This window comes from Pongo abelii, chromosome 21, assembly GCF_028885655.2.
Source record: "Pongo abelii isolate AG06213 chromosome 21, NHGRI_mPonAbe1-v2.0_pri, whole genome shotgun sequence".
Classification (NCBI taxonomy): Eukaryota; Metazoa; Chordata; class Mammalia; order Primates; family Hominidae; genus Pongo; species Pongo abelii.
Window position 1 is genome coordinate 51,536,330 of NC_072006.2, and position 27,736 is coordinate 51,564,065.

Below are 27,736 nucleotides of genomic sequence, written 5' to 3' on the forward strand. Positions count from 1 at the left end.
TCACTTTCTCATTTAGCTCATGTAGCTTATCCGGACTTCTTCCACCCCTGCCCTTCTATATCAGGAATATCTTCAGAATCCACCCTTGCTGCCAACATTTTGAACTTTTCAGCTGATATGAAGACAGCTTAGGCTATAAATGGAAACCAGGGATGAAAAATACTCACGCTAGAGAAAAAGGCACGATCTTACATTTCTGGAGGGAGCATAAATCAGAACCACCTCTTTAGAGGGCAGTTGGGCGATACCTCTCAAAATGTCGCCGCATGTGGCCTCTGATGCTCAATTCCACTTCTAGGAATTTATCCTATGGATTACCCTCCCACGTGGGCAAAAGGGTTCTTCATTGCAGTTGTCTTCAATGGCAAAAATGGAAAGAAGCGTAGCGTCAGTAAGTAAGGCGCCTGAATAAATGTTACAGTTTACCTTTAAATGGAATTAAATACAGCTGCTAAAATGAAATGAAGGCCGATTTCTGTGTGTTGATATGAAAAGCCAACCTGTTTCATGAAAAAGCAAAGACTGGTAGAGCACCTTAGCACTGTTGTAGGGGAGCCAAGAAGGAAATGGAAAATCGCTGGGAATACTATATATTCTCAGGGTTTCTCAACAGTGGCCCTATTGATATTTGGGTCCTAGATATGTCTTTGTGGTGGCGGTGGGGTGGGGTGGAGGGGCTGTCCCGTGTGTTGTAGGATGTTCAGCAGCACCCTGGCCTCTACCCTCTAGATGCTATTAGCACCTACATACCCGTTGTGACAATAAAAATATCTCCAGGCCGGGCGCAGTGGCTCATGCCTGTAATCCCAGCATTTTGGGAGGCTGAGGTGGGCAGATCACTTGAGGTGAGGAGTTTGAGACAAGCCTGGCCAACATGGTGAAACCCCGTCTCTACTAAAATGCCATCTCTACTAAAAATACAAAAATTAGCCAGACGTAGTGGCACGCTCCTGTAATCCCAGCTACTCAGGAGGCGGAATCAGGCAAAGGTTGCGGGGAGCCGAGATCGTGCCACTGCACACCAGCCTGGGCAAACAGAGCAATGCTCCGTCTCAAAAAAATAAATAAAAGAAAAATAAAAATATCTCCAGACACTACCAAATGTCACCTGGGAGACAAAAATCACTCAGAACTCATGCTATATATCTAGAAGGGCTCTAGAAACTAAAAACTTGCAACAGTGGTGATGTGCAGGAAGAGGAGCACAGAGGCAGGTGGTTGGAGGTTATAGGCACGCTGGCCTTTCATGAAATGTCCTTCTGTGCTTTGAAATTTTTGTTACCATATGTACTCATTACTTATAAAAACAAACTCTATAAAAGAAAAATTTAAGAACTTCTTTTTCCATTTAAAAAAAGAGAGGGCCGGGCATGGTAGCTCACACCTGTAATCCCAACACTTTGGGAAGCCGAGGTGGAGATGGAGATAGATACATATACCATATACACCCATACATATATACATATATATACACATATATATATGTGTATACTCCACCATATACATATATATACACACACACCATATACATATACTCAGTGTGTATATATATATGTGTATGGTATATATATATATACACACCATACTCATATACATATACATATACTCAGTATATATATACCATATACATATACTCAGTATATATATACCATATACATATACTCAGTTTATATACTGAGGTCAGGAGTTCGAGACCAGCCTGGCCGACATGGTGAAACCCCATCTCTACTAAATACAAAAAATTAGCCGGGCATGGTGGCGCATGCCTGTTATCTCAGCTGCTTGGGAGGCTGAGGCAGGAGAATCACCTGAACCCAGGAGGTGGAGGTTGCAGTGAGCCGAGATTGTACCATTGCACTCCAGCCTGGGCAACAAGAGCAAAGCTCTGTCTCAAAAAAAAAGACAGATTTTTGTTCTAAAGCTGAATGCAAACTACAATGGACGGACTTCCAGGAACTACAAAATGGCAATTCCTTCAAGGGAACAATATCACTTAGACAAGAGACCCTAGCTGGCCAGGCATGGTGGCTCATGCCTGTAATCCCAGCACTTTGGGAGGCTGAGGCAGGATTGCTTGAGGCCAGAAGTTTGAGACCAGCCTGGGAAACATAGCGAGACCCTGTCTCTATATTATTTTTTTAAAAAAGAGAGGCCGGGCACGGTGGCTCACGCCTGTAATCTCAGCACTTTGGGAGGCCGAGGTGAGTGGATCACGAGGTCAGGAGATCGAGACCATCCTGGCTAACACAGTGAAACCCTGTCTCTACTAAAAAATACAAAAAATTAGCCAGGCGTGGTGGCGGGCACCTGTAGTCCCAGCTACTTGGGAGGCTGAGGCAGGAGAATGGTGTGAACCCAGGAGGCAGAGCTTACAGTGAGCCGAGATCGCACCACTGCACTCCAGTGTGGGCAACAGAGTGAGACTCCATCTCAAAAAAAAAAAAAAAAAGAGAGAGAGAGAGGGAGAGACCCTGGCAGACACTATCTTTCAGTCAAAGCCAAACAGAGATCTTCCCCACCTCATTCACTCTATAGAAAATCAAGACAACATCTGAAAAATCTGGGCCCAGGCACGCCATGTATGCTCTCAAAGAAAGCCCGACTTCCAAGATACTGCTTTATGCACAAAAAGAAAGGATGCCTCCCGTCAGTAACAGTGGAGAAATAAACAGAAAGGCTTGGGGTGTGACGACGTTCCCTGGCCCTGCCTGCATCTTCAACAGAGCATCAGGGCGCATTTCTGTCACTAACAGGACTACTGACTGCTGAGTTTGTTCAGCTCAAAGTAAACACCCTCTGTGAAATAAGAGGAGATGGGATCATCAGAGAAAGCAAACAGGAGTCTGGAAGAAGAAAAGGACCGGGCCCACCTCTTCTCTTCTAGTCTCAGAAACTCATTCCTATTTATGACTTATTTATAATCACTGCCGCGTCATACAGGGGGCTCGTAATAATCCACTGAGCTCAGCTCCTTCTTTTTTAGTGAGGAGAGGAGGGGCCCCAGACAGCAAATGAGGGGAAACAGTGAATTAGCAACCTGGGCAAGAACCAGGTCTCTGTACAAACCTTCCCATCTTATACCATATAGTCATATACCATACACACACACAAATACCATATACTCATATACCACATATACATATACTCATATGCCATACACACAAATACACATACACTCACCATATACACACATACATACACACAAATACCATATACTCACATGCCATATACACATTTACCATATACTCATATGCCATACACACACAAATATATACCCATATACCATATGCTCACCATATACACACAAATACAATACACACATACATACTTATATACCATACATATACATACATATACTCACATATACCCAATATACACACACACCCATATACCATATACTCATCATATACCATACACACATACATATACTCAAATATACTCAATATACCCACATACCATATACTCTCATACCATATACATACATACATATACTCATACCATATACCCAATATACATACATATACCATATACACATATACATATACTAAAATGCCATATACTTATATACCATATATTCTTATAGTATAACAGTATAATATAATTATAGTATAGTATAAATAAAAACTGACAACCTATGGACTGTTTTTGTATTATTGGTTGTATGTGTTTGTCTGGCCCAAATAGAGTTTTGGGGTTTTGTTTTTGTTTTTGTACCACAGGGTCTCACTCTGTCACCCAGGCTGGAGTGCAGTGATGCAATCATAGCTCACTGCAACCTTGAACTCCTAGGCTCAAGCAATCCTCCTGCCTCAGCCTCCCAACGTGCGGGAATTACAGACATAAGCCACCAAGCCTAGCCAGTTTTTGTTTTTAATGAAATTGACTGTCAGCTTTTAAAAACTAGGAGAGTTCCTGTAATAATCTAGAGTTCTGTTTTTCTTGACAATTCAGTCCGACAATGCGGGTTAAGCTGGCAAGAACCACGTCCTTTACAAATTTCAAAACTTCACCTTACCCCCTGACCCCCAAAAAAGCTGACGTATCCAATAGGCACAGGAGACATTCAGGTATCTCAGCTAAGAGCTCAAACTTTGCAGCAGACAGGCCTGGCTGGGCCTGAAGGCCAAACTCCACCACAAACCATGGTTGATCCTTGGGTAGGTAACTTGCTTCTCTGTGCCCCAGTTTACACTTCTGTGAAACAGAGATATTACCTACTTTAAAGGTTGTTGTAATTTTAAAAAAGTTTTAATTTACAGGAAGTAAAATTCACTTTTGGGGGAATACAGTCCTATGAGTCGTAACACCTGCATAGATTCCTGTAACCACCACCACAACCAAAACACAGAGCAGGTTCACCTCCCGAAGAATCCCCTCCCAATGTGTAGGCAAACCCTCCTGCACTCCAACCCCCGGCTATCACTCATCTGTTCCCCATCTCTGTAATTCTGCCTTTTCTGATATATTTTTTAAGGAAATCCTGTTTTGTTAGCTACAATAATTTCATGATTATCCAGGGTGCTCCCTTTCATTGTCCCTGTCTGCGAAGTCGTTCCACGGCTGACAGACAGAATCAAGCCCCATAAAGCATTTGCTCAGTCCCTGGGCAGTCACTGGAGAATTCCTTAACATTGCCCTGTTTGTTCTGATCTCCTCCCCACCCACAGCACTTCCATCGGTCCCTAGCTGATCCTCTTCCCATTAGGTCATTGCAATCCCAGCCCACAAAACGCCCACATTCCCAATGCTCTTGTTCCTGCTGACGAAGATAAGAAGTGTGTCCTGAACCGGAAGAGATGCCAGGGGAGACACAAGAGGGCCTCGGTTCCCCTGGTGCCCACCCACCACCATGCCCGCCCACCAAGACACACGACAGGAAGAAACCTTTCACTCCTACAACAGATCAAGCCAAACTGAAAGACCCACAGTGTCACGAGGAAGCCCAATGACCACCCAGTTTCAGGAAAGAGTTATTCTTGACAAGCATGACTGGCAGAGAGGAAATGTCACCGTGAGAACGCCTCCAAACAGCATTTCTTTTCGGGGTGTGGAGGTGGAAGGAGGGTGTGAGAAAGCAAACCACAGATTTGGGAACAATGAATGTTCCCAAGGAAGCACGTGTGTCCCTTTTCACTCAAGTGAGGAACCAACCGGTTGGTCTGAATGGGAGCCCCGAAAGCAACTGCCCTGACCATCCTATTATAGCAGGGCTGTACTCACAGGTGAGCCAGGATTGGAGCCAGGCTGTGCTCCAGCCCTGCTGCCTCTGGGATCCTGAGCACCACATGCCTCCTCTCCAGACCTCCCTCAGTTTCTCCATCTGAAAATGGCACTGTAGGACAAGATGGACCTGGAGGGCACCAACCACCAAAGGTGTGGAATTCACACATGAGCGTCACTGGGTACAGATGGCCGTCCTCTCTTTCTGAAACCCCCATACTGGAGGCTCCAGGGCAACACACTCCCCTGGTGTGGCTCCTCCACCCCTTGCTTCTCCTCCTCAACCAGAACTCCATGTCCTCAATGTCCCAGGGGCCTCACTCCTGCTCAGTGCTCTACCCCTGACTCGCAACCTCAGTAAGCCAATGGGGCTGGAGTCTTTGTTGAGTGAGGCTGTCCTATGCACTGGGGGATGTTTAGCAGCAACTCTGGCCACCAATCATTAGATGCCAGCAGTGTCCCCATCACCCCCTCAAAGTCATTTCGAGAACTACCACTCTAACCCAATCTCACGTACACATTAAGATTCCCAGAATTACACCTCCTGCCTGAACCTGGCCACAGGGCACCCTAATTCCTGCCTCCAGCTGCCCTACTGACCTCTCCACCTAGGGGTGTAACAGCTGCTCAAATTTACGGAATCTAAACTGGACCCTTGGCTTCTCCTGCAATACCCAGATCTGTCAGCACAATTACTGACACAATCTAGAAATTCTCTGTGGGGGGCCTGTTCTACATGTTGTAGGATGTTCGATGGTATCTCCCTGGCCTCTCTCCATTAGGTGCCAGGACCACCCCAACCCCAGGTGTGACAACCCAAAATGTCTCCAGACACTGCCAGGGGGTGGGGAAGCGTTACAAAATTGACTGATATGGACTATTAGAAACACAGCACCAAGGGCTTCTTCTGAGATGTGAAGTCCATTCACATCCCTCCTGCGCTGAACCCTCCACACCAGGGTCTATGAGGCCCCTGTACTGTCTCCGACTCCATGGACTGGCCTCACCCTCCCTCACTGGGATGCAGCCACCTTGGCCTCCTTGCTAACCCTACAACACACCCAGTTACTCCTATAGCACACCAACTTAATCCTTACCCTAGAGCCTTTAAAATCTCTTATTTCTTCTAGAATCTTCTTCCTCCTGACACTGGCATGGCTGATTTTTCTTGTTGCGTAAACTTCAGCTTAAATATCACCTCTCAAAGAGGCCCCGTTTAACCCCTCCACCTAAGTGAACTGTGACGTCTGCTTCGCAACTTGCCCATCTCTCACCTCATCACGTTACCTTCCAGACATCCATCATGGTGTGAACTATCTTGGTGTGAACTGCCTCTCATGATGTGAACTGCCTTGTTATTTGCCTTTATTATTTTCTCCATCTTTCTAAAAACCCAACCTCTACAAGAGCAGGTCCTTAGCTGACTTGCTTTCCACTCTATCTCCATGCCTAGAATAGTGCACAGCACATAATAGATGTTCAAGAAAAATCAGTAGTGAGGATGCAATGAATCAATCAATAACGAATCAATAGCAGCCGGGCACAGTGGCTCATGCCTGTAATCCCAGCACTTTGGGAGGCTGTGGCAGGCAGATCACCTGAGGTCGGGAGTTCAAGACCAGCCTGACCAACATGGAGAAACCCCATCTCTACTAAAAATACAAAATTAGCCAGGCGTGGTGGCACATGCCTGTAATCCCAGCTACTCGGGAGGCTCAGGCAGGAGAATCACTTGCGGTGAGCCGAGATCACGCCATTGCATTCCAGCCTGGGCAACAAGAGCGAAACTCCATCTCAAAAAATAATAATAATAATAAAGAATCAATAACGGGCCAGGTGCAGTGACTCATGCCTGTAATCTCAGCACTTTGGGAGGCTAAGGTGGGAGGACTGCTTGAGGCCAAGAGTTCAAGACCAGCCTGGGCAACATAGCAAGACCCAATCACTACAAAAAATTAGCTGAGTATGTAGCTAAAAACTAGCTAGGCCTGTAGTCCTAGCTACTCAGGGAGGGTGAGGCAGGAAATAGCTTGAGCCCAGGAGTTCAAGGTTGCAGTGAACTATGATTACACCACTGCACTCCAGCCTAGGTGACAGAGTGAGACCCTATCTCTAAAAAAATAGTTGTCATCATCATCATCATCATCATTCAGGGAATAAAGACCAGAGTGTAAGAATTAGAAGAAAAGAATTAAGGAATATCAGAGTATGCTGCACATAGGAAAGGTAAGTACTGATTCCTCCTACTTGCTTCTGTGCCATGGATATAATTTACAAATAGAACTGGGTTAATGTGGTCAAGGGCAACTGAGGTGGAAACACTGGCCTGGATAAAAGCACTTTGGGCCAGGCATGGTGGTTTATGCCCATCATCCCATTACTTTTGGAGGGAGAGGTGGGTGGATCACCTGAGGTCGGGGTTTGAGACCAGCCTGGCCAACATGGTGAAACTCTGTCTCTACTAAAAATAGAAAACTTAGCCAAGTGTGGTGGCATACTCCTGTAATCTTAGCTACTCAGGAGGCTGAGGCAGGAGAATAGCTTCGACCCAGGAGGCGGAGGTTGCAGGGAGCCAAGACTGCACCCTTGCACTCCAGCCTGGGCAACAAGAGCGAAACTCCATCTCAAAAAAAAAAAGTAATTTGTATGTCAGTAAGCCCCAGGAAATCCCTTACTTGTTCTTATCACAGATCTTTTCTCACCTTCATCCACTGAAACTTTTGCATTTTTTGCATAGAGAAAAGAGTTGAAGGTTCAAGAACCACATACAAAAGAGAATACATCACTTGCAAAAATATCCACAGTTGCCACAGAAAGATACTGGCAAAAATTCTGACTGACCCAGGTTAAGATTCAGGATGCTGCCGGTGGTGGAGGTTTTGTCCGTTTTCGTCGTGATAGGAGTTGACAGTTGAGGAGAGAAGGGCTTTGGGCTGCCAGATAAACTCCCTGCTTGTCCCGTCTTGGTGGAGGCTGGTGAAGCTGAAAAAGTATGGCATTGTTAAAAGACAGGTTTACAAATAAACAAGTAAAACGTGTAGGTGTGGTGTAGGGAGAGAATGGAGAGATTATGAAATTGTGTTTGATTTCAACAAGGCCGCTACAGCATCACGAATGGGGTGGGGTGGGGCACGGCAGGTTGGCCATTTATTTTCAGCAAAGGGCTTTAACCGGACGTGAAACCGTTAAAGCCACAAATGAAGAAGGTCTCCCCAGTTACTCTATTAAGCACAAAGCTCTAAGACAAATCGGCTAAGCTGCCACTGAAATTGGTTTGGCCCGTTCGCGGATATAAATCTCAACATAAATAGCGATTAAACCATCCCCCACATGGTCCAGATGTGGAGAATGGGAGCCAGGCTTACAAATGCGTATCATCCGTTTGTGGAAAGACACCATGGCCAGCTCACCCGCAGCCACTGCACCTGCCAGGGAGCAACTTGGCCCCTTGGGAAATCTCCAGTTTCCATTTCAAAGGTTCTTGAGGCTATGTAAAGCCAAACCCAGTACCAGATGGACTGAGGGAGACGTTGGTAAATTATGTCCTTCTTTACTGTATTTCAAAATTTTACAGGAGGAGAGAGAACTGTACCTATGCCTAAGGCTTTTAAAAATACCTTAAAATGACCTACAACCTGCTTCTCCTCTGCCTCATTTCACAGGGTTAAGGACAATAAACCACTTACGTTTAAAAAAGCAAGCATTCATAGGGGCCAACGAGCGCGTCCTAAAGATCCTTCAAATCCTGCCCCTTTGTCCTCCCCCCTCCATGGTACTGGGACTGTCCTGTTAATGCCTCTTGGGCCTATTTAAAAACAGCTGGGACTAAAGACATCACTGACAACAATGACAGCCAACTCTTGCAAGACAAGCAAGAAACATTCTGAGTTGATCTGGTGCTTGAAAGAAATTTGTGGATGGCAAATTGGAGTTAGGAACTGAGACTCCCCAGGGGCTTCAAAAGTGCTGAGACACTTGCGTGGGCAGCACTTGCCTCAGTTTCCTCACCTGACAAATCAGAAAACTCAGAACAAGGCTTCACTGTGTTAAAACTCACATACCACTCGGCTGGTGAATCCAAGTGAGCTAGGCAGCTCTGGTGCCAGGACCTGCCTGCATTACTGTTAATGTAATATAGTGGGAAAGACTCCAGACGTAAAGAGGCCTGGATTCGAGCACGGATTAGAAGCCAGACACTGTGGATTCAAGCCCCGGCTCAGCTGTTGCCCTGCTGTGTAACCCTGGGCCAGTTACTGGCACCTCAGCCTCCCTCTTCCTGGCAGCAGCAAAGAGAGACACTAATAATAAGATACAAAGGGACGTTAACAGTAGCTACATCTCATCAGGCTGCTGTGAGGATTAAATCAATCATCTGAACAGTGCCTGGCATGCAATAAGTACTCTGTTACTGTTTGCTATTAGAGTGGTTTTATTTTCTATTTCCCCATTAACCTCTAGGGCTTTGGGGTTATCCTCTGAACCACTGATTCTCAGCTATGAGCAATTCTTCTCTCCAGGGCACACTGGGCATTGCATCCAGACATTTTAGGAGAGTGAGGGGTTGCTACTGGCATCTAGGAGCTAGGGACCAAAACGCTGCTAAATCTTCTGCAATGCACAGAGCGGCCCCCCACAAGAAAGAGTTATCTGGCCCCAAACGTCAAAAGTGCTGAAACTGACACGCCACATAGGGATGGAGTAGGCATGCAGCTGGGAATCCTTTTCCTCATCCGGAAATGAGAAGGGAGTGAGGATCAATGTCCTCCATCTATGTCAATTGGTGCCCAGCAAGTGCTCAATAAATATTAGAAATTGTTTTAAGAAATAAGTTTTCTTTGCTTTTGTTTTTTTGAGATGGAGTCTCACTCTGTCACCCAGGCTGGAGTGCAGTTGTGCAATCTCGGCTCACTGCAACCTCTGCCTCCTGGATTCAAGCGATTCTCCTGCCTCAGCCTCCCAAATAGCTAGAACTTCAGGCTCCTACTATCACACCCGGCTATTTTTTGTATTTTTAGTAGAGACAGGGTTTTACCATGTTGGCCAGGCTGGTCTGGAACTCCCGGCCTCAAGGGATCCGCCCGCCTCAGCCTCCCAAAGTGCTGGGATTACAGGCATGAGTCACTGTGCCCAGCCTATAATTAAGTTTTTAAAACAATAAATCTGTTTTACTGCAAGAACTAATAGAATTGGCCTAGCATGTGGCATGCCACATTCCTTCACTGGGGGGGCTGCTATATTATTACTAGTCCTATCACTGGTACTGTAAGAAGTAGAACTGAAGTGTTTGTTACACGAAGAAACAAGAATAGGCTAGGTGCGGTGGTTCACCCCTGTAATCCCAGCACCTTGGGAGGCTGAGGTGGGAGGATCACTTGAGCTCGGAAGTTCGAGACCAGCCTGGGTAACATGGCGAAACCTCATCTCTACTAAAAATACAAAAAATTTAGCCAGGCATGGTGGCACACGCCCATAGTCTCAGCAACTTGGGAGACTGAGATGGGAGGATCCATTGAGCCTGGGAGGTCAAGACTGCGGTGAGCCATGATCATGCCACTGCACTCCAGCCTGGGACACAGAGGGAGACCCTGTCTCAAAAAAAAAAAAAAAATTATATATATATAAAAATAAAGGCATTTTAACGGAAGTATTACCAATAAAAGCTTTAGCATTTGAATTTTTAACCTTATTAATTCATTTATGTTCTACCTCATTCCAAAAGCAATTTGCAGCTGCTCAAATATCTGTGTAATAGATTCCCCTTGAGGATTAAAGACCAGGGCTTCTCTAATTGTATTCCCATAAGCAAACTAGCAAGGTCTAACAGGGAGGGCCTTACTATACTATCAAATATCCTGCTTGGGACTGCAGAGAACTTTGACAAGGACGTCAAACCCTAAAGGGTAGCAGGAACAAACAAATAAAAACACGCAAAGGTGCTGTTGCGCACAGAACATAGCCAAGTGAATCCACATTTTCCTGCTCGACAGGTCAAGTTTGTTTGTTTGTTTGTTGGTTCGTTCGTTTTGAGACAAAGTCTTGCTCTGTTGCCCAAGCTGGAATGCAGTGGGGTGATCTCAGCTCACTGCAACCTCTGCCTGCCAGGTTCAAGCAATTCTCCTGCCTCAGCCTCCCAAGTAGCTGGGGCTACAAGCGTGTGCCACCATGCCCAGCTAATCTTTTTGTATTTTTAGTAGAGACGGGGTTTTGCCATGTTGGCCAGGCTGATCTTGAACTCCTGACCTCAGGTGATCCATCCACCTCGGCCTCCCAAAGTGCTGGGATTACAGGTGTGAGCCCACACCCAGCCTATTTTTATAATTCTGTATATACATTCATGTGTGCTAAAAAATTAATAACTAGAACAAGCCTTTAATTTGATAGATATATTTCCCTTTGTTAATAAATAAACAAGTGTTGAGATTTAAGAGGTATGTTCTAAATATTAAAAAATGGTTTTAAGCATAGCACTTGGATATGGCAAGAACAAGGGTGGCAGGAAAACACTGGTTTCCTGTGGAGATGGGTCTGGTTCACACTCTACCCAGCCAGTGAAGGGAAGTGCCCATCCTCCTAATGCATCTGGGACTGCAAAGCTTCATGGAATCAGGAAAAGGACATACATGAGAGTCACTAGCAACCCACAAGCCTCACGCTGCAAAACCCTCCTCTGCATCTCCCTGAGAAACAGGTCTCCTATGTCTACGTCCTAGTGCCACCAATCCTACCTCCCCAGTCTGTGAAACACCCGGCACCTGCCTTGTACTCCCAATATCATGAATGCCACAGCCACCCACCCGGTGGCTGAAGGCCAAACACACCTGGATCATTCTTTTTGTTTTTGGGGGGGAGGGGGGCGGGGAGGGAGATGGAGTTTCACTCTTGTTGCCCAGGCTGCAGTGCAATGGTGCGATCTCAGCTCACAGCAACCTCCACCTCCCGGGTTCAAGCGATTCTCCTGCCTCAGCCTCACAAGCAGCTGGGACTACAGGCGCCCACCACCACGCCCGGCTAATTTTTGTATTTTTAGTAGAGATGGGGGTTTCACCATGTTGGCCAGGCTGATCTCGAACTGCAGACCTCAGGTGATCTACCCACCTAGGCCTCCCAAAGTGCTGGGATTACAGATGTTTGAGCCAATACACTCAACCCATTCTTAATTCCTCCTTTGCTCTCATGCCTGAATTTACCCAACTCTTCAGGAAGGCCTCTGCATTCCTCTTCCTAAACATATCCCAAATCTCTGCACTCATCTCCACCTCCACTGCTATCACCCTAGTCCATGCGTCTCAACAGGGACCGTGTGGCCCCCAACGGGGCAAAAATTAGGGGGTGAAAAAATCTTATCTTACTATTCCTTTTACGTACAAAGCATGTGTGTGTGTGTGTGTGTGTGTGTGTGTGTGTGGTGTGTGTATAGACAGTACATAAACAGATCTACAATATTTTCAAATTTCATGGAAGTCCACTCTTAGGTAAGTACCTACCCAAAATTGAAAATAGGTACACAAACAAATCCTTGGATATGAATGTGCACAGCAGCACTATTCACAATAGGCAAGAGGTAGAAACAACCGACTGTCCATCAATGGACAAACTGAGATATCCCCACAATAGAATGTTACTGAGTCATAAAAGGAATGAAGTTCTGATACGTGCTGCCGTGTGGCTGACTTGAAAACATGATGCTAAGTTAAAGAAGCCAGACACAAAAGGCCCCATATTCTTTCATTTCACTGAAACAAAATATCCAGAATAGGAAAGTCAGTTCAAACACAACACAAATTGGTGGTTGTTAGGGGCAGGCTGTGGGGTGAGAGGTAGGGGTGGAAGTTTGTGGGGGACAGGGAGTGGCTGTTTAGTGGGTACAGGGTTTTATTTTGGAGTGACGGAAATGTTTTAGAACTAGATAGAGGTGGTGGCTGCACAGCACTGTGAATGCACTAAATGCCACTGATCTGTTCAAAATGGTAAATTTTATGTTATGTGAATTTGACCTCAATTTTTTAAAAGATCTCAGGGGGAGTAAATAGGAAGAAAATGTCTAATATGGTTCAGGGCCAGGGCTGGGGGGGCGGCAATTAAAAGACTGGGCAACGCTGCTCTGCCCATCATTTCCCACGGAGACCCGGTAAGCACTTCCCACAGGTCTCCCCGCCATGTGCACAGCACCCTCCTCCCAGGGCACTCTCCACAGAGCAGCCAGGGAAGAACCCCTGAAATGAGGGCATATTGCTCCATCACCTAAAACCATCCAGAGGCACCTCATTCCCCAGAATAAAATCCAACGTCCTCTCCAACCTCAAACCCAACCTTTCCTTTCTACCTCCTGGAATGTCCGGCCACAGTGACCTGCGGGCCACCCTGGAAGATCAAGTCTGTTCACACCTCAAGCCTTTGTGCCTGAGGTTCCCAAGGGAAGGCTTTCACGCCCACCCTAGATCACACTGGCTCAAATTCCTCCATGGTCAGGTCCCAGCTCAAACATCACCTCCTCGAAGGCCTCCCTTGTTGGCCACCTAAAGTGGCCCAAGTGTCTCTGGCCTACTGTCTTCCTTTTGCCGTGAAAATATTGGCCCTGAAAGAGCAGGATCTGCGCTGGCCAGCAGGCATCCAGGATACCTCTGGATGCTCATCAGGTGCCTAATACATTTACTGAATGAGCAGTGCATAAAATAATTGAAGAAGGAGGTTTCTGTTTCTCTTCTCACTGCTATAGTCACGATAAGCAATAAACAAACAATGACGAGGTCGGCTGCGGTGAGTCTCGACTGGTCCAGCACTTTGGGAGGCGGAGGCAGATGCATCACTTGAGGTCAGGAGTTTGAGACCAGCCTGGCCAACAAGGTGAAACCCGGTCTCTACTAAAAATACAACAATTAGTCAGGCATGGTGGTGCACACCTGTAACCCCAGCTGTTCAAGAGGCTGAGGCAGGAGAATTGCCTGAACCTGGGTTGCGGAGGTGGTAGTGAACCGAGATTGCCCCACTATGCTCCAGCCTGGGTGACAGAGACTCCGTCTCAAAAAAAAAAAAAGAAAGAAAAAGAAACAATGACAACCAGATAAAACCCTTTTCATACAAAAATATCAAACAAGCTCCCCAATGTTATACACCTACTAAAAACAAGGTGCTTGCTAAAAGAGTGATTAACAATCCAAAGAAGAGATATGACAAGGCCGGGCGCAGTGGCTCACACCTGTAATCCCAGCACTTTGGGAGGCCAAGGCGGGCAGATCACCTGAGGTCAGGAGTTCGAGACCAGCCTGGCCAACATGGCAAAACCCCTCTCTGCTAAAAATACAAAAATCAGCCAGGTGTGGTGGCATATGCCTGTAATCCCAGCTACTTGTGGGGCTGAGGCAAGAGAAATGCTTAAACCTGGGAGGCGGAGGTTGCAGTGAGCCAAGATCACGCCACTGCACTCCAGCCTGGGCAACAGAGCGGGATTCCGTCACAAAAATAAATAAATAAATAAAAATTAAAAAACAGATATGACTAAGCAGATCACAAAAAAACCCAAGTCAATATACATGAGGGTGTGGGTGGTACTGGCATGGAGGCCAGAGATGGTGCTCAGCATCCTAGGTAAACAGAGCAGCCTCACAATAGAGAATTATCTGGCCCTAAATGTCAATGGTCCTGAGGTTGAGAAAAACCTGCTTCGAATCACTCCAGACATTTCAAAAGCAGAAAGACTTGGAAATGATTGTTTCAATTAAAACTTTGAAACAGATGCCAATCCTTTTATAAAGCCATACATCTTGCCCAAAGGAAGAACTAATTGCCTTTGAAGTCACAAATAATTTAACCAGATTTCATATTTTGATGTACAATTCACAAGTGTGGGCTAAAACACATCATTTGTTATCTACATTTACAAAATCCTAGCCTGCGTGAAGCGTTATTCTGACTACAGTAGGAAACATGAGCCTTGGAATTAAATTAGGAAAAAAATACCCCTTCCCTCCTATGTACCCCAGCACTCTGGGCAGGGTGGAAAGGCGGAGTGAATGATTCATGCTAAATGTCCTCCACTTATAAAGCCTCAGAAACAACCTGTATGTTCAAAGTGCCGCACCTTGCACAACTCCTATGGTGCCATGCACAGATGAGCAGAGCATGGCCAGATGGTCTAGGATGGGTCAGGAGGTGTTGGTAAAAATACCGTTTTGAAGGATTATTCACTAACACAGAAACACATATTCAGAATACAAGGCTATGGACCAGGCATGGTGCCTCATGCCTATTATCCCAGCATTTTGGGAGGCTGAGGCAGGCAGATCGTTTGAGCTCAGGAGTTTGAGACGAGCCTGGGTAACACAGCAAGACATCGTCTATACTAGGTGTATAGGTAGGTGTGGTGGTGCACACTTGTACTCCTAGCTACTCAGGAGGCTGAGGCAGCAGGGACTGCTTGAGCCCAAGAGTTGAAGGCTACAGTGAGCCATGATCACACCACTGAACTCCAGCCTGAGTGACAGAGTGTGACCCTGTCTCTTAAAAAGAAAAATCCCAGCTACTTGGGAGGCTGAGGCAGGAGAATCGCTTGAACCCAGGTGGTAGAGTTTACAGTGAGCCGAGATCGCACCATTGCACTCCAGCCTGGAAGACAAGAGTGAAACTCCATCTCAAAAAAAAAAAAAGGTTTTTTTTAATGTATAAAAATAAAAAATAAAAAAAGAATACAAGGTTAAGCTTTAAAAAAATAAATTCTACAGTATACACCAGACATTGCAAACAGGTGATCCATGAACCAAGGAGTTCACAGGTACATTTAATGTGATGTAGCTTTTATTTATTTAAAAATGTGAGCCAGTACATAAAAGTTGATAGCTGGGTGTGGTGGTACGTGCCTGTAGCCCCAGCTACTCAAGAGGCTAAGGCGGGAGGATCACTTAAGCCCAAGAGTCTGAGATCAGCCTGGACAACATAGTAAGGACCCTGTCTCTTTAAAAAAAAAAAAAAAAAAAAAAAGCTGGAGTAGTTCCCATTTTTTTTAATTTGAGTGTTCTCTTGAAAAAACAGAAATCGGCCTGGTATGGTGGCTCACGCCTGTAATCTCAACACTTTGGGAGGCGGAGGCGGGCAGATCACGAGGTCAGGAGATCGACACCATCCTGGCTAACATGGTGAAACCCTGTCTCTACTAAGACTACAAAAAATTAGCCGGGCGTGGTGGCGGGTGCCTGTAGTCCCAGCTACTCGGGAGGCTGAGGCAGGAGAACAGCGTGAACCCGGGAGGTGGAGCTTGCAGTGAGCCGAGATCGCGCCACTGTACTCCAGCCTGGGCGACAGAGTGAGACTCCTTCTAAAAAGAAAAAAAAAAGAAAAACTAGATATCTCTCAATACAGAGCCCATACTCCTATGTGGCAAGAACCAGCAGGAGGAAAAGGTCCCTGGTCTCTTTCAGAAAGGCACAACTCTCTAGCTCAGCGTCTTGGGAGCTCATGACCTATTAGCTGTGTGTAACACTTATGGGTAACATGGGTGTGTAAAACTTACCCAAGAGCTATTGACTCTTCTGATACATGGTGCATGCTAGCATTTGCCCTACTGTATTTCCTTATGAAAGAGCTGCTTATCATTGTAGCACTAAAGTAGCCCCAAGCTGCTGTAGTACCTCTAGCATGCACTATGTATCAGAAGAGTCCGTTTCCCGTGGGTTAAGTGTTATACACCCATGTGCACACACAAGCACACGATGTGTAACAGGTATGGTAAGAAACCTACGTCTGCTTTCATTCATCCCAGTCTCTACCTACCACTCCCCAACCTCACTCACTGCCATATCTGCCTGATCCCTGTATTTGAGCTTTCAGCTTAACAGTAGGACTTATAACCACATATAAAAAGCTCTGGAAACACAATCTAAGGACTGGCTGTGGGAGGTGGGATTATCAGTGACTTTATTTCATTGACTGATTGATTTGAGATGGAGTCTCGCTCTGTCTCCCAGGCTGGAATGCAGTGGCGTGATCTCAAGCTCACTGCAACCTCCGCCTCCCGGGTTCAAGTGATTCTCCTGCCTCAGCCTCCTGTGTAGTTGGGACTACAGGCATGTGCCACCATGCCTGGCTAAGTTTTTGTATTTTTAGTAGAGACGGGGTTTCGCCATGTTGGCCAGGCTGGTCTCAAACTCCTGTCCTCAAGTGATCTGCCCGCCTCGGCCTCCCAAAGTGCTGGAATTACAGGCATGAGCCACTGCGCCCAGCCATCAGTGACTTTAAATTCTGTAATAAAGAACTATTTTACGACAAAAACATATTGATTTCACAATTATTAAAAAAAGGGGGGGAGTATATGAAACCTCTTTTTTTTTTTTTGAGACCAAGTCTCACTCTGTTGCCCAGGCTGGAGTGCAGTGGAGCGATCTCGGCTCACTGCAAGCTCTGCCTCCCAGATTCAAGCAATTCTCCTGCCTCAGCCTCCCAAGTAGCTGGGATTACAGGCACATGCCACCATGCCCAGCTTATTTTTAGTAGAGACAGGGTTTCACCATGTTAGCCAGGATGGTCTCAATCTCCTGACCTCGTGATCCGCTTGTCTCGACCTCCCAAAGTGCTGGGATTACAGGCGTGAGCCACCGCACCTGGACCCTCTTTCCTTTCTTAAATGGTAACCCACAGTGTAGCTACCAGACCAAAGGACCATTAGCCCAGAGGGTGGTGAATGTCAGGCCCCCCAACTCTGACCCTAATACATATTAATAACTTACATCGAGATTGTGCAAACAAATACTGGTGAAGGTAACCATTCTGGCCAGGAGGTCTATATAAAGGGGGAACTACAAAAATCACTGAGAATATTAACCACTTAGGCCATCTAGCTAGCAAGATTACAGGACACTGAGTTAAAGGCTTCTGGCTGAGCAAACTGCTTCTTAGAAAGCTAAATATCCAGTTCTAAGGATTATAGGCACACAGCTCTGAGTTCTCCAATCTTCTAAACAAAAACAAGATTTCTACACTGTTGTAAAAGTTTTATGCAATAACATTTCAATTTGTAGTTTTATGTTACTGGTTACAAAACTTTCACTGGTGAGGCTACTATATTATTTTCTATTCTATGACATGGCAATTTTTTTACACAATTTTGGGTGAACTACTGTCTTATCTCAATTATATTATCCTGACTGCGGAAGCATTTTAATACAAATTTCCCATCTCCCTCCACTAAATGCTATTATCACTGCTAACAGCAGATGGCAGTAGGGTGCAGAGAAAGGAAACAGGTACGGATGCAGAATCTGGCTGTGGGGACTTTCGCACCTCCCTTACACTCTGCATGGCTCTCAATTTGCCTTCTGTAAAATGTGGAGACTGACTCAGTTTCTTCTAATCCTCTTAGTCTGTAATAGTGGTTGGCAAACTATAGCTCAAGGGTCAAATTGGGCATACCACCTGTTCCTGAGGGGCCTGCAAGCGAAGAAAGGTATTTTAACATTTTTTTTAATGGTTGGGGGGAAAAGAATTAATAGCTCATGAAACACGCAACTTATATGAAATTTAAATTCCAGTGTCCGGACACCTTGGGAGACCGAGACAGGCTGATTACCTGAGGTCAGGAGTTTCAGACCAGCCTGGCCAACATGGTGAAACCCTGTCTCTACTAAAAATACAAAGAACATCTGGGCATGGTAGCGCATGCCTGTGATTCCAGCTACTCGGGAGGCTGAGGTGGGAGGATTACTTGAACCCAGGAGGCGGAGGGTGCAGTGAGCCGAGATCGTGGCACTGCGCTCTAGCCTGGGCAACAGAACAAGACTTCATCTCAAAAAATATAAAAATTTAAATAAATAAATAAATTCCAGTGTCCGTTAAAAAAGTTTTAACTGTCTATGGCTGCTCTATTTTCTTCTGTCTAGCTAGCTATCTGTTTATTGAGCTAGGGTCTCACTCTACTGTCCAGGCTGGAGTGCAGTGGCACAATCATAGGTCATTGTGGCCTCAAACTCCTAGGCTTAATTGATCCTCCCAGCTCAGCCTCCTCAGCAGCTGGGACTACAGCAGCTTGTGGCTACGTTAGTGCAACAATGACTAAATAGTTGCAGAGTTGGAAAAAAGACCCAAAAAGCCTAAAATACATACTATCTGGCCCCTGACAGAAAAGGGGACAATTTGTAAGAGTAAAATAATTTTCAATATTTTTCAATATCACTCTCTCTTCCTACACTACACGTTGGCTAATTCATGATTAGTAAAATGACCTAAGCACATACCAGCAAGGAGATTATATTTTAGGAAAGGGACTTTAAAGTCTACTCAAATGGGGGATTCTACTAACTTCTCACCTAAAAAGCCACTCAAAGAATGAGGTATTTTTCCAGGAAGTCTGATGTAATTTATCTTTCTCCTTTTGTACCTCCCAAGGGAAGAGAGAAGCTAAATTAAACACATTATCCCTGTTCTTATATTCCTATAAAACTGAAGTTTTTGAAATGTGGTGCAGGAGAACCAATGGTCATATATATATGCCATGTTTCATTTTACTAGTTATGTATTAATTTCACATATATTAGGAAAAGCCACAACAAGCAATTTAAACACACGAGCCCATACATTGTGTTTAGCTTAGGACAAAGCTGCGTTACAATTTTCATATTTAAGTATGTAATAAAATATGGCAGAAAACCATGGCAATGAAAGATCAGGCAACACTAATTCACAAAGTCGCTCCCAAGGTTAAAATGTAAAACATTTCCTGAAAAGCATGCTCTTTATGGGAATTAATGTGCCGAAGGGTTTGTGTAATTAAGTACCATGTTTTGTGAACTTGGCTTAAATGGAACCGTGTCATGGAACAAAGTAAGCTTTTAAGGACTCTGGTCAGAAACAAGGGGATAAAAAGGAAGAGTTTTCTGAAACTGTGTCAACACAAATTATGTCAATCCCAAAACAAAACTCTATGACTCAACCATGAGTGTCTAGGACCACACGGCTATGAATCAGAACTAGAGAAAGATAGACTGCAGCCTTTATTTTACAGAACCAAAAGCCACGGGCTCTCTCTACCCCTCCTACCACCATCTGGGGAGCAGCTAGAAGCAGTTCTTGAAAATAACCCAAGGAAAAGAAAAAAGAAAAACAATTTCCCAAGAAACAACACAAGCAAAGTCAGTAGAATTATTTGAGTTCACAACTAAGTCCTCATTATTTTAACTTCTGGGGACATTCACGGTATCTTGAAGAACTGATGCCTGTTCCTTAAAGAATTCCTGTGTGAAGGAAGGGAGTGAGGGAGAGAGGCAGGGAGAGACAAAGACCAAGGAAGGAAGCGAGTGTGAAAGGCTGTCCAAAGTTAAGTCTTTGGCCAGAAGCCTAAAGCTGGTACTCCAACCTGCTTTATTCATTCTAGAAAATCTTCTAACACATTTTAACCTGACATTTAATAATTGGAGATTTTACTTAAAAAACTGACATTTAAGAATTGGAGGTTTTACTTAAAAACTCAGACTTTGGGCCAGGCGCAGTGGCTCACACCTGTAATCCCAGCACTTTGGGAGCCCAAGGCGGGTGGATCACTCGAAGTCAGGAGTTTGAGACCAGCCAGGCCAACATGGTGAAACCCTGTCTCTACTAAAAATACAAAAATTAGCTGGACATAATAGTGCGCACCTGTAATCCCAGCTACTCGGGAGGCTGAGGAACGACAATCACTTGAAGGTGGTGGAGGTTGCAGTGAGCCGAGATGGTGCCACTGCACTCCAGTCTGGGTGACAGAGCGAGACTATGTCTCAAAAAAAAAAAAAAAAAAAACACACACACAACTATTAAAGGATATGACTTTTAAGGGAATGGGATCACACTGGGAAGACAGGGTACTAGCATTATTTTTTACCTTTTTTTGTTTTTGTTTTTTGAGACAGGGTCTCACAAGGGGTCACACTTTGCCCAGGCTGGAATACAATAGCACAGTCATAGCTCACTGCAGCCTCAACCTCCCAGGCTCCGGCAATCCTCCCACCTCAACTATAGTCCCCGAGTAGCTAGGACTATAGACACACGCCACCACGACCAGCTAATTTTTGTATTTTTGGTAGAGACAGGGTTTTTGCCATGTTGCCCAGGTTGGTCTGGAACTCCCAAGCTAAAGCAATCTGACTGCCTCGCCCTCCCAAAGTGCTGGAACTACAGGCATGAGCCACGGCACCTGGTCAAGTATTATTTTTTATCATATGTGTTTCTCTAAGATTTGCGCTGTTTAGCATGAATGTAGGGTTTTAACAGAAAAATACAATTTCAACTAAAACAAAATTATTTGTGTTATGGAAAGTCAATAATCCAAAATGCAGTGACATCTGAACAGAACTCCACAGGATTTCTGGCCATCTCCATCTACTTCTAGGTATAACCTCCAGGTGGCCTTTTGGGGACACCTTTCTCATTTCTGGGTTACTAGCAGCAAGAATTCCACCGGTGACTTCTTGAAAATCTGCTCTGTGGCCCCCTACAGTTCCCCACGATTGCTTGATGCTCACCTGCTTGGGCCCACCAGGTGTGCACCCATGGGAAACCCCCATGTCCAAGGGGCCTCCTCCCCGCTCCCCCGCACGGAGCTGACCTGTGCTCTTATCCAGGAAGTCCATGGACTCCTCACTCGCGCTGAAGTGGCTCGACGTGGCCTTCTTCTCGGCATCCTGCTCCACGTCGGAGCCTGTGTGCACAGAAGAGTTTGTGCTCATGGGGGAGCGCGGCATATCCGACAAGGAAATCCGGCGGCCTGTGCCCCCACTCAGCACGGGCTTGCTCATCAGGATCTTGGGGGACGCCGTCATGTCAAAGTTGAGCTTGACCTTCTCCTGCTTGTCTATCTTGGCAGTGCCGGCGCTGGGGTTGGTGGGATCGAGCAGCATTTGGTACTGGCTGTTGGGTGTGTAGGGTGTCCTAAATGGAGAGTAATTAAAAACCCCAAACTTCCTGCGGATGTTCTCCACGTAAACCTCCATCTCTTGCATGGCACTGTTGAAGATGCTCTTAGTCTTTTTCACAGAAAAAGGAATTTCTTTAGACATGAGGTAGCAATTATTTATTGGAACCCAGGCCCTAGAAGGGCAAAAAATAAAGAGAGTTTAAGTCAACTTCAGTAATTTCCAAGACTGCTTTTTCCTTGATGTGAACCAAATTACCCAAGCATGTTTGCCAAGATTCTTATTCCATTAAAAAAAAAAAAAAAAAAGCAAAACTTGGTTTGAAGGATTAATTAATGATCCATTTAACAAGCATGTTCTACCATAACAGAACATGAACAACAAAACTTCAGCTAAAACATTTAAAAGTGCAATAGACTTAGTCATTGTGAGCCACTAAAGAAACAATCCTCTTTGGTTTTCTCTTGGTAGAGAAAAATAAATCAGCCACTGCATCTGACAACACCTCTGAAAAGAGACTTATTCCTCAGGTCACACTCAGACATAAAAAGCTTCCTTTTCCCATTGCCATTCGAAATAGGACCAGCAGGAAACTTTGGAATACTGCATCCCTAAAAGGAGGTACATGTTTTTGAATGTGAGATAATTCACATAGAAAATCACTGAAAAAGGAGCCCATTAGCCTCCAGGCGTGCACTTTCCACCTCCCATCCCAGGCCAGTTCCATCTTCCTAACGTCCATACCCCACATTCCAATTTTGCTCTGCAAAGACCCATGACAGCATGTCTTTGCAGAACAAACAATGCCAGCAGCAGCTTTTCTGGAACCAGAGCCAGTGGCCCCCAGGGGAGGTGGAAACACCACAACCACTGCTGTGGGTGACCACGCAGCTGATACAGGGACATCCCCGACATAACTTGGCTACCGTATGATCTGCTGGCCTCAACCCAGTTTCTGGCTGGGAAAACTGGTGAGAATAAGCTTTCCAAGGAAGGCTTTTGTGGGAGATTTTTTTGTTTGTTTAATTAATTAATTAATTTTATTTATTTATTTATTTGAGATAGGGTCTCGCTCTGTTGCCCAGGCTGGAGCACAGTGGCATGATCTCAGCTCACCACAACCTCCGCCTCCCGGGTTCAAGCAATTCTCCTGCCTCAGCTTCCCAAGTAGCCGGAACTGCAGGTGTGTGCCACCACGCCCAGATAATTTTTGTATTTTTAGTAGAGACGGTGTTTCACTATATGTTAGCCAGGCTGGTCTTGAACTCCTGACCTCATGATCACCCACCTCGGCCTCCCAAAGTGCTGGGATTATATGTGTGAGCCACCGCACCCGGTCTTTTTTGCTTGTTTTTCTTTAAGAGACAAGGTTTCCCTCTGTCACCCAAGCTGGAGAGCAGAAGTATGATCAAGGCTCACTACAGCCTCAAACTCCTGGACTCAAGGAATCCTCCCAGATCAGCCTCCCAAGTAGCGGAAGCACAGGCACGCACCACAACACACCCAGATAATTTTTTAACTTTTGTATACTTTTGTAGAGATGGGAATCTCGCTACATTACCCAGGATCGTCTTGAACTCCTGAACTCAAGCGATCCTCCCACCTTGGCCTCCCCAAGAGCTGGGATTATAGGTGTGAGCCACCGCACTCAACCTCCAAGGTGGCCTTTTAGATTTCACAGACCACAAACTCAAGCCCGGTAGAAAGCAGTGGGGAGCAAAGGGGACTTTGCAGAAGCAGAAAACTCACGTCTGGTGGAAAGGGAGAAAGCAGTATCTACTCAGCTGCTATCCAAAGCAACCATGTAGGAATCTGGACCCAACACTGCCACGTTTTCCAATATTTTAAAGAGAAGAAGAAAAAATAGACTTCTTATGTTACATTTTACCCCCATTTCAACTGTTGGCATCTAAGAGAAAACAACCCAGGAGAAATAAAGCATATCCCTGGGACAGAATTCAGAACACAGGCGGATTGTTTGCAAGTCTCAGTGATACCAGATCGCAACACAAACTAAAACTAAACACCCCAAAAATATCGATCTGCTCTATCAGAGGGCTGGAAATCACCAGCTTCTCATCCATTCCGACTGCTGTCTTTCTCCTGAGACCTGAAGAACCATATCTCCAGCAAGAGGGACAGAGCAGAACAGAAGCCAGATGCTCTCAAGGTAAGAGTTTGCCTCACGGTGAGATTCTGCGTTCAAAGTAAGCAGGCACAGATCAGGACTACTAGACAGGACAGATCTGAGACGGCATCAGGGTCTCCAGGGCTGTCCCAGGGCAAATGACTCCCCCTTCCTGAGCTAGCCTCAGCTCTGTCACTGAGAAAAAGGAGAGCGAGTCCTTCTCTGGAGAATCAAGAGGCAGGACCACCAGAAGCTTATCACCAGTTGGTCCTGGTAGCATAACCTCGCCCCCCTGACCTGCTCCACACCCACCTCACCCACGCACTTTTGTCCAGTATCCAAGGCGCTCACTGTTCCCTTCCCCCAAGTATTTTCCATGAAATTGCTTGGCAGGGAAGGAAAAGAGTCTCTTTTCTTTAAAACAAGTCCAAGGCTGGGCACGGTGACTCACACCTATAATCCCAGCACTTTGGGAGGCAGAGGCAGGAGGATCACGTGAGGTCAGGAGTTTGAGACCAGCCTGGCCAACACGGTGAAACCCCATCTCTACTAAAAATGGAAAAATTAGCCGGATGTGGTGGCGCGCCCCTGTAATCCCAGCTACTCAGGAGGCAGAGGTGGGAGAATCGCTTGAATGAGCCACTGCACTCCAGCCTGGGCAACAAAGCGAGACCCCGCCTCAAATAAATAAATAAATAAAACAAGCCTGGGTAACAGAGCAAGACCCCCTCTTAAATAAATAAATAATAAAACAAGCCCAGGAAGTACTTCAAGGGAAATTAGATTTGCTTGACAAAATAGAGTCTCTGCAGGGGACAATATCTAGCTTCACATTATCTCACATCTAACCCCATGGTGGCTTCTCCCTAGCTATGTGACCCTAGGCACTCTCTGACCTCAAGTTTTCTTATTGATAAAATAGACATAAAAGCAGCTTCTACAAAAAAGCACTTAAAACACGGCCCAGTACGTAATAGGCAATTGGTTGGTGTCCGCTTTTTTTTTCTTTTTAACTCTGCAGGCATTTAATAAAATATTTCCTATATTTTTACATAACTGTGCATCTATAAAACAAAACCAGGCCAGGCATGGTGGCTTACACCTGTAATCCTAGCACTCTGGGAGGCCAAGGCAGATGGAGCAGTTGAATCCAGGAGTTCAAGACCAGCCTGGGCAACATGGTGAAACCCCATCTCCACTGAAAATACAAAAAATTAGCTGGGCGTAGTGGCACATGCCTGTAGACCCAGCTACTTGGGAGGCTGAGGCAGAAGAATGGCTTGAATCCAGGAGGGGGAGGCTGCAGTGAGCCGAGAGCTCACCACTGCACACACCAGCCTAGGTGAGAAACCAAGACTCTGCTCCAAGAAAAAAAAAAAAAAAGAATGGTGGTCAGAGACTCCCCGCCCAAAGCGTACTAAAACATCCCAAGACCTCCAAAGCTGTTTCTCTACCACTGGAAGGTCCTGAACAACTCCCTCCAAGGGATCCCCTCACCCAACACAAGCCCAGCAACACGGTGCACTCCCTTAAAGCAGGTGCTAAGAGGGGCTATGAAACTGGGGACCATCAGACCCGTGCTGCTTTCTTTTTCACAAACAGAATGGGGCCAGCTTCCACCACAGCTCTCATCCAGAACCAAGACCTAAACACACAAAAGCTTTTGGGAAACAGCTTCCGCAAACAGAGCTGGCCAACTCACACACCGTTCTTCATGCTCTGTAAGCCACCTTCAGTGGCTGTCTGACAGGTGAGAGATGGAGGTCCCTGCAGAGCGGTCACAGCTGAGAGACTAGAGCCATCAACCCTAAGGGTCTGGGAATATTGGGTGCAAGGGGGTAGGTACTGTTTTCTCCCATCGTGCCTGTGTCCTAAGTATATCTACTCATACTGTATTACCATATTAACCTATAGAGTAAGAATCCCAAATCATCAAGATGGTTCACATTTGTCATGCTCTGATGAAGAGGAGGAATGTACAGCCTGTCACCAATTCCTCCTGCTCTTCAAATAAAAAACAAACTCCTGCCTACCCCTCTGACTCCAGCTCCGAGCATCCTCTCCTCCCCGACCCTGTTTAAACCCCACTATCCTCCCAGCATTTCCTGAACCCTCTCAGCCTCAGCCATTCCCCTCCCGACCTCTGCTCTTCCTGGTCCCTCATTCCAGATCTTCACACCAGGCCCCCACCACTACCTCCTGACCTGAGATTATCTTGCCTATTAGTTCACTTGTGTATCATCCCTCTTCCCCGCTAGGATGTCAGCCTTCACATGGGCAGGAACATTTGAATCACCAGCCTCCACTACACAGGCTGGCACGCAGCAGGCATCAAATATGTATTTCTTTGAATGAAGGAATAAATGAATTAAAGTCAAGGTGCAATACTTTCTACCAAATCCAGCAACATCTCAACAATTTCCATTTTGTCTTCTGACAGTGGACTGTTGGGATTCCTAGTAAATGAGTTTGCAAATGACTTGGGAATTCACTCTTTCGGTCTGCAAGACGACTAGCAAAATTTAACAGGGGAAACATTTTCAGCTTCTGGACAATCTGTGTGTGTACATAATTTGTAGTATATGTATTTTAAGTAGTCTCCCTACATACTAACATGCTTTCTCAAACTGATCGGTAGGGCTTCAAAAGGGTCTTTGCCTTACTTAATCATAACTTGACAAAAGAGAACTAAGATATTAACCGCTGCTCATCTCTGCCTACCTGTTGTTCTCAAGCATGCAGCGGGCTCCGCTCTACAGGGAACTGCTATTAGCTGGAATAATTCACTCTGCTGTGTGCGGAGGGAAAGGGGAGGGCAGGAAGGCTGGGAGGGAGGGCTCATACCTGTCAAAACAGCAACCCCTTATAACTTCCCATTGTAGCTTCAGAGAAAAGGGAACAGGAGAGAACTACTCAGCATGATGATAAGAGATTCTTTTACTGGCAATCTAGGAAAGTACTTCTAATCTTTGAAAGAATGATTTGGAAAGCAGTTTCCATGGAGGTTTAATTTACTTCAGAAACCCCCTCCCAAAAACCAAACCAAAACAAAAAAGAACAGCAGCACTTCAAACAGCCACAGAACCCATTCCAATGTTGGTTTCATCAACAGACCCAGTAAAGTAAGATGATTTTCTAACACACCTGAGAAAACTGTAGCCCATGCCATTATCAAGCTTAACATACCACAGGAAATTTATTTCAACAACAAGATCAATGGTTGGTATCGTGACAATAATCAGAATAATACCTACAGCCTCCACTTCTTTTCTTATCTAATAACAGTATCAAAGTTCAGTGAAAGCTACATGTTCCAAGCCTGTTATTAACTCCCACCTGTCATGTTGTCCAAAGAATCGGGCATCGACCTGCCCGTCTTTATCCCTCAGAGCTTTTGCAGGCCAGAATGGAAACCCCTTCAGTTTGGCCCAGACCAAAGGATGTGGATTGCTCTAGGAAAAGAAAAACAAGATCCAGAGTTTGTACATATTTGACAGCAAGACACCCACTAAAGTTTGGT

At 45.6% G+C, this 27,736-nt stretch overlaps 1 protein-coding gene across 47 annotated transcripts in view; it reads right to left on the reverse strand.

Annotated features, from left to right (window-relative positions):
• The window catches only part of ZMYND8 (zinc finger MYND-type containing 8), a 161,549-nt gene that overhangs the window by 45,002 nt on the left and 88,811 nt on the right, over window positions 1-27,736 (reverse strand). For 40 of the 47 annotated variants that reach the window (XM_054541549.1, XM_024238583.2, XM_024238592.3 and 37 more), the window contains 3 exon segments: window positions 27,553-27,668; window positions 21,782-22,263; window positions 8,062-8,202 (listed from right to left, as the gene is read on the reverse strand). In XM_054541549.1, coding sequence (XP_054397524.1) covers window positions 8,062-8,202; window positions 21,782-22,263; window positions 27,553-27,668 — 739 coding nt within the window. 47 annotated transcript variants of the gene reach the window in all.